General features: G+C 39.9%; 1 protein-coding gene across 2 annotated transcripts in view; it reads right to left on the bottom strand.

Annotated features, from left to right (window-relative positions):
* AKT3 (v-akt murine thymoma viral oncogene homolog 3) overlaps nucleotides 1–4,438 on the bottom strand; it is a 383,708-nt gene extending 379,270 nt beyond the window's left edge. Inside the window, exon 1 of one of the 2 annotated variants that reach the window (XM_006898067.1) lies at nucleotides 4,272–4,438. In XM_006898067.1, coding sequence (XP_006898129.1) covers nucleotides 4,272–4,317 — 46 coding nt within the window. In that variant the 5' untranslated portion in view covers nucleotides 4,318–4,438. The remainder of the gene's footprint in view (nucleotides 1–4,271) is intronic. The other variant, XM_006898066.1, reaches the window with a different exon arrangement.
* Between the last annotated feature and the right edge of the window lie 3,629 nt (nucleotides 4,439–8,067).

Raw genomic sequence — 8,067 nt, 5'->3', positions numbered from 1 at the left:
TAGCCTGGTTTAACCCTCTCTAGGATGAATCTGTTTGTTTTCTTGGCAGTCCATGGTACATTCAATACTCTTCTCCAGCACCACAGCTCAAAGGGTACATAACAATAAATTACTAAACATTCTAGAAGCAAGTTTGCTCAAGCACTAGGACTGCGAGGCTAAGCAGGGCCAGGCAACGTCACACACAGCCGCCACCTCTGCAATTCATTAACCACCACTAAGAATTCACTGGAAGAGAGCTATGGGTCAGCTCTGACTGGACAGTACATAACAAATATTATTATTTACATAATCACAATACTGCTTACCAATCTTCAGAATCAACATATGCAACAATGATAAACTCTAACATTATTAAATGACTATCACAGCTGGGAAGGGTATGTAAGAAATCAAGGGACAGACAGTAACAGGAGCTGATTTCTTCAACCTACAAAGTGGCATGTAAAAAAAATAAAATAAAACACACACGGAAAGAAAAAAACCCAACCTGGAAATAAATATACCTAGCAAACACTGTATTCTCAAGAACTGAATTCTTCATAGTTCATAATGGGCTAACACTATTTATTTAAGACTGCTAAATCAAAGAAACTACACTGAGAATATTACATATAAAATGGGAAATGAAGAATTAAGTGTAAATAGGAAAAAATCAGTAGAAAATTTAAAAAATGGAAAATGTCTAAAATTACTGCGTGTAAAAAAAAACTTCAGAAAGTAACTGAAACAGGCAGAGTGGAAACATTTATCTTGTCATTTTCTATCTTTGAGTACTGTTTTAATTCTATAGGCCATTTTGTAAATAAACACATGCACACAAATACATACAAACATTAGAGTCCTCTACCCTTGACCACTGCAGATAACACTAATATTGTTATTCACTTATTCCTCTTTACAGAATTCATGCAAGGAGTATGGGTGGTTTAGTGGTAAGGAGTTGTGCTGTCAACCCAAAGGCATGTGGTTCAAATCCACAAGTATCTCTATGAGGAAAAAATAGGCATGCTCTTTTGTGGGATGTACTGCTTCTGAAAACCCACTGGAGTATCAGCTACAGGTTCATTCTGATTCAATGGCACACAGCAACATAGTCCATGCAGAATAAAGCAATCTTCCGGTAGGACTTTCAGTTGAGGCATAATTCTTTAAACAGATTCAAGAGCTATTCTCTGATAAAATGTAAAGGTAAAAACATCTTACATTTGTGTCTGAATTATCACAGCATATACTGAATCCCGACAACAATCTTATGGGACTGTTTTAAAATCAGTTATAATTTCAAAAAGTTTAGGAGACTTGCCCTCCTCCAAACATGTAGAAAAAATATAAACTTAAAATAAAATATAGATAATCAGTTATAATTTCAAAAATATAATCAGTTATAATTTCAAAAAGTTCAGGAGACTTGCCCTCCTCCAAAACATGTAGGAAAAATATAAACTTTAAAAAACTTAAAAACAAACAAAACCACAAAAAACTTCACACAACACTGAAATCTGAACACACATCTCAATGTTTAAGTCAAAGAAAAAAGTGAAATTAAACAATACATATGGTCCATCACTTCGTAAAGCAGTTTGGTAGGTTCTTCATAAATGTAAACATATAGTTCTATCAAATTTAAAACACAACCCAGAAATCTTAAAAAAAAGTGAAAACATACTAACACATAAAGATATGTAATCAAATGCTTAGTGCAATTTTGTTTATAACTGGATAAAACCCAAATGTACATCAACTGGTGAAAACATGCTGTCAGAGAGTTGAAACCAACTCACAGATAACCCTCCAGTGAGTTTTCAGAGGCTGTCCTCAAAGCAAGGACATGCGGCGGTCAGGAAGTTGGGGATTCAAAGCATTAGAGAGTAATGGCTTTTGAGTCAGCAGCCAATTCCCTGGGAACTACACCACCAGAGTACCCTCTACAATGTGAACAAATGTGGCAATGTGAATGAATCACAAACAAATTATACTTCTTGTTTTAAGTGCCATCAAGCCTAGCACGATTCATAGTGACTCGATGAACAACAGATCTGAACCCTGTCCTATCCTGTGTCATCCTCACAATGTGACACACTCAAGCCCATTGGTGCAGACACCATGTTAATCAACCTGGTTGAGGGTCTTCCTCTCCTTTGCTGTCCCTCCACCTTTCCAAGCATGATGTCCCTCTCTAAAGAATAACCTCTACTAACAACATGACCTAAGTATGTTAGATGGAGCTTCATCATCCTTCTTCCAAGAAACACTCTGGCTGTACCTTCTCCAAGACATAGCTATTTGTTCTTTTGGCACTTCATGGGATCTTCAACATTCTTCTCCAACACCACAATTCAAAGATGTCAATTTTTTTTCTGTCATCCTTATTCACTGTCCAGCTCTGATGCATAGCCAAGTGACTAAAGATCATGGCCTGAATCAGGCGTTACATGAAAGAAATTGGAAAAAAGGACTACTTTGTGAGTCCAAGTCTATGAAATCCTAGAAAAATAAAACTGTAATTTCAGAAAGCAGATTAGTGTTTACCAGGGCTGAAGGGAAAGAGGTCTTGTGGCCTCATGAATAGAGAGCTGCATTCCCAACCCAAAGGGAGAATAGACAATCTCCTCCTGTTGGATTAACTGCCTCTGAAAACCTGCTGGTAGATGAACTATGAGTGTTTTCTGACTCCATGACAGAGAGTGTTTGTTGAGAACTGAGGCAAGAGGACTGACCAACAAGAGAACCAAAGGAATTTCTGTGGGTGAAGCCAATGTTCTGTGTGTCTGGTTACACAATTATTTTTATACTCATCCAAATTCATCAAACTATACACTTCAAACTGGTTCGTTTCAGTGTACATTACTTATTGTACTGTTAAAAACTGGGGCTTGGGGGGCTTTTTTAGACCCAGTAATACAAAATCACACTTGGTGACAACTTCGCTGCATACATATTAAGTCCTGTTATTGTGTACATCTGAGCTGAACCTGGCCCTCCAGCACTTTTCAGAGGCAGTAAATCACACGGGAATAGAATGCCCATCCTTCTTTCACACAGCAGCTGGTGGATTCAAAACTGCCTGTCTTTGGGTTGGCAGTGCAGCTTCTCAACACTAAGCCACCAAAGGTCCCTTTAAGTAATGTCAAAATATGTATATATTTTACCTAAGAGGTAACGTTTAGCAAGACAATAAATAGATAAACACACAGGACTAAAAATTGTGAGAATGGAACCTTGGCCATATATGTAAATAGCTAACTGCTCAGCAACTAGTCTTAATTCTAGATTTATAATAAGCTTATTAGTCACATTTCACAGAGCATACACTAAACTATCTACTGAAGAGTTCTTCCTTTAATTAAAAAGCAATGTATCTGAAATTAAGAGTGAGCTGAGTTTCAGGGGAATCAAGGTCCAGAAAAATCCTTGTCAGAACACAAACCTCTGCCCACATTTCACCACCCTTCACCCCATTTCTCCTGTCCAAAATTGTCCCAAATGGGCAACCTCCCTAACCCCCAAACAAGAGTGAACAAGTACTAACTATTGAAGTAGTATACAAAATATGAAATAAAACACATTGCTATGTATCGTGGAGTTGACCCAGCTCACAGTGACCAGCCTATGAACAACAGATGGGAACCCTGCCCTATACTGCCACATCCTCTGAGCCACGCTCAGGTGACACAGCATGCAGTCACTGTGTCAATCCATCTTAATGAGGATCTTCCTCCCTCTCTCTAGCCCTCCATCTAAAATTAAAAGTAACAGAAAAGGGAAAATAAAAAGCAATCCTTTCTCCTCAATCTGCCCTCTACTTAACTAACTTGTGGGACTGTCCAGGCCACAAATTTCTGGGCAAATCTTTCACCCACTACCACTTAAATGTAACTGAAAAGTTTCTAAATTTACATTTTTAAAGGCATACAAGACAGATACTTCTCTGGATATTAAACTAGCCATTAGGATGTCTCTGTTTTGGAAAATCTGAGCAAAGGCACCCTAACTGTATGATACTTATACATACACAAGCACAAAATCAAATCTGACTTTACAATTCCACTATAAAGTCCTCAAGGTGGAAATCAGGTAGAACTTCCACAGCGATCAGCATTTCCCAAGCAAGGAGGTTACATCTCATCTGCCTGCCCCTGGACACGGCACTTCTCAGCTGCCTTGGTTAACAGCATCAACGAGCAGGATACACTTTGCAGCACCCTTCTCAGCCCTGCACGCCTGCCCACTGCGGAGCTCAGGGCTCTGTCAGCAGAACTGACACTTACCCCTCTTCTGCACCCAGCCTTCTTTCACAATGGTGACATCGCTCATGATGGCGCCCCTCTGAGCCCCAACTTGGAGAAGCGGTCCTCTGAAGGGTCAGCTCTGGCCTCTGGTCTCTGCTGCCGCCACTGTCGCTGCTGCCCTTCCCACTCTCTAGTGATGACTCAGCCTGGAAGGAAGTATTGAAGAAAGAATGTCTTTTTTTTATTTTTTCCATTCTTGCAACTCACAAAGCAATAACAAACAACTAATTCTTTGTAAATGTCTTCAACTGTTCTAAACATATAAAAGTCTAGCTCTTCAAACTGGGGGACTTGTTTATTGAAGAGTTCTATAATTAATGCAACTTCTCTGGTCTTATGACAGATTTCAGACAGTAAAACTTTTTACCATAAAAGTCTGCAACCAAAAATGAGTTTTAAGAAAACCACTGTCACACCTACATACACATTTAATACAGAAAAGCTATATAGTGATGTCTCTAATGAAAGTTAAATGGCCTAAAAGTAAATCCTCCTGTATATCTATCTACAAAATATTTTGTAATAGCAATGCATTTATGAATATTTTTAAATTCCACATTTTATCTAAATTAAATGTGTAAAGACGCCAACACGTATGCATTCTTACTTAGACTTGTTCCGGTAAGTATTTTGGGTGCATTACAATAAACACATGAAACAAAAATGAGTTAAGTAGATGAAAGTTAACAAAGAACATTAAGGGGGTAGGAACAGATGTGTCAAGAACTGCTGTAAGAGTTTATTTTAAATCAAACATCAGATTCTGGATAACATTCTAAAAAGGAAATGGTTCCATTTCACAGATGGGTAAACTTAAGCTTAAAATAATGGCTCCATTTTACAGACAGGAAAAGTCAGGCTTACAACTGTGGCGTCAGGAGGGTTGGTGGCTTGCAGGCTGGTGTCACCCGGTGCTGTAACCTGTGTCAAACCTTCCCCAAGAAGACACACGCCTGGGTAGGGAGGTATTGTGGTCCCACAATTCTGTCCCTGCGCATGCGCAAGCAGGGTGCCCAGCCCACCTCCTACCTTACAACTCCTCCCTTCTCCCGCTGGCGAAGGCAGAGACTCTCTAACCTACCAATGGCAAGCACCCCACTTCCCCTCCCGCCCAATGGCAAGCAAACCACTTCTCCGTCCTGCCCAATGACAAGCATGCCACTTTTCCGTCCTGCCCAATGGTACGCATACGACCTCTCTGTACCCCCCCGCAGCTCCTCCTCTTTCCAATTCGTTAAGGCGGAAACTCTCCTCCCATCCAATGGCAAGCACTTCACCTCCTCCTCCCAACACCACCCTGCGAATAAGTGATGGGTGACACCAATCGTAAGGACACCAGTGGCTTTCTCCCCCCAACCCTCTCAACCCCCCAACCCCTGGACTCTTCTTGTCATCATCTTGGTGTCCCTCCACTACTGGCTTGTAGAGATCAAGCAGATTGCCCATTTTGAATATTGTTAAGAAAAGATAGGCAAGGATCAGATCCATTGTTCATAGGTTCACTGTAAATATAACTGGACTGCATGGCATCTAATAACAACAAATGATGGAGTCAGGACCTGAACCCACGATGACGCCAGTTTGCACTGTTAATTCCAAACTTGTGCTGCCTGAATAAAAAGACGCCACAGTTAAGAGTCTACATATACATTTGTGAAAAGGCTCACTGTCATTTCCAACTCAGTGACCTACCCTCAGGTTTCTGAAGCTGTAAATCTTAAGGGGAGAAGACTGCCCATCTTTGTCCCTCTGGATCCTAGAGGATCACAAATCTGGCACAAAGCTTTCCGTAAATAGTACAAACAAGCCTCTACCTCCACTTTGAATATTTTTTTAATCATAAAAAAGAGTTGGAAAACTTCTTGGGATAAAAATCAGAAAGTTATCCCAGGAGCCTCCATAAAACACTATGACAGGTAATAAAGTCCTCAAAAGTTTCGGACCTCTTTCTTATTTTCTCTTTCAACTAAGAAAAGGAAAATGTCAACATATACCAGAAATGATTACATCACTTCCATAGACAGGGATGAAAACAGGTGAACAAACCAGGAGCACAGGTTTAAGTCCCGATAACCAGAAAACTGGAAGGATTGGACTGCCTACACAGACTATTCTCTCTGCCCACTACACCCAGTCACCTGTCTCCTTCGGTTCACTACTAAAAAACACAGTTGGAAATCACCAACGTGGACAGTAGGTCAGCAACTTGTTTCCCAGGGCAGAGCAACCCCTTCCTACTAACTTTCTCTAGAAAGAGAGCTACCACAAACTTCTTGTTGTTGTTCTTGTTAGGTGTCATCAAATCATGTGCGATTCATAGTGACTATATGTACAACAGCTCTGAAGTCTGCCCTGTCCTCAGCCAGTATGACTTCGACACACCTACCTCCATTACTCCAGTCACTGTTATCAATCCGTCTCTTCCAGGGTCTTCCTCTCCTGTGCTGTCCCTCCACCCTTCTGAGCATGATGTCCTTCTCCAAGGACTGGTTCCTCCTGGAAACATGCCCAAAGTATGAGACAGAGTTTCAAACTCTTAGCCTCCAAGGAGAAACTTGGTTTCATCCTCTCTAGGTTAGACCTTTTGGTTCTCTTTTTCAGTCTACAGTATGTTCAATACTCTTCTCCAGTACCACAACTCAAAGGCTTCAAGTCTTTGTCATTCTTCGTCACTGTCCAGCTCCAGTCATTATCCAGTTCTAACTTACTTTTCATTTAAAGCATATCCATTAACTATTCTGATGGTGAGTACTCTAATTCTTTCTCATTTTTGTAAAAAATTTCACACAAACTTCTTTACAGACTTAAAAGTCATATAAGTGGTTTCCTTAAGTAGTATCATCATTAAGAACTATTTGAAATGTTTATCATAATTGCATTTCAAACTCATTTTATCATTTATAAAACATTTTCCCATTTTTTAATACTTTACTCAATTTCATTATAATTTAAGCAAACAATGTGGCAATGGTTGGCATATAAGAGATGATGGTCTTTTCAATTACTTGCTATACATCTCAAAGTTGGACAATGAATGAATCAGAAGACAGAAGAATCAAGGCCTTTGAGCTATGGTATTGGAGAAGAGTACTAAATATAGTGCATGGACTGATAAAAGAATAAACAAATATGTGCTGGATAAAGTGCAACTATCCTTAGAGGCAAAGATGGTGAAACTTCATTCCACATATTTAGGGTGTGTTGTTAGGAGGGGTCAGTCGTCCTCGGAAAAAGATATGCTTTGAAAGGAGGAAGGCCAACAAAAGAAAGGAAGACCCTTAACAAGATGGACTGACACAGAGACTTTAATAAAAGGTCTCTATATATTAGAGATGACAAAGGACAGCACAGCGCAGGGGTAGAGTTCAGACCCACTGTTCGTTAGGTCTCTGGGAGTCACAGTAGACTTGATGATGACACATACCAACAGTAACAACTACATTAAAATTATCTTTTAACACATTTTTCTTTTCCCCAACATTCTTTCAACTATTCTTGTCTAATTTGTTCTGTGTACAGTAGATCATACGCCAATAGTTTGTGAACAATGACATGACAATGATTACATTCGCAACCATACTCAGGCTATTGCCCACATGATTTCCCAGGACGGCTATCTGTATAAAAGCAGATTGTCTCATCCTCCTCAAGGAGCAGCCAGTGGATCTGAACTACTGGCCTGTTGGTTAGCAGGCCAACACTTCAGCCAATACACTACCAGGGCTCTTAACATTCACCTGTTGCCCTTAAATTTCCAATTTACTCCTTCAAATTG

This window comes from Elephantulus edwardii, unplaced genomic scaffold, assembly GCF_000299155.1.
Source record: "Elephantulus edwardii isolate Elephantulus edwardi_28Jun2011 unplaced genomic scaffold, EleEdw1.0 scaffold00219, whole genome shotgun sequence".
Lineage (NCBI taxonomy): Eukaryota > Metazoa > Chordata > Mammalia > Macroscelidea > Macroscelididae > Elephantulus > Elephantulus edwardii.
Note: the sequence above shows the minus strand (reverse complement) of the source record. Positions and strands in the feature narration are given on the sequence as shown.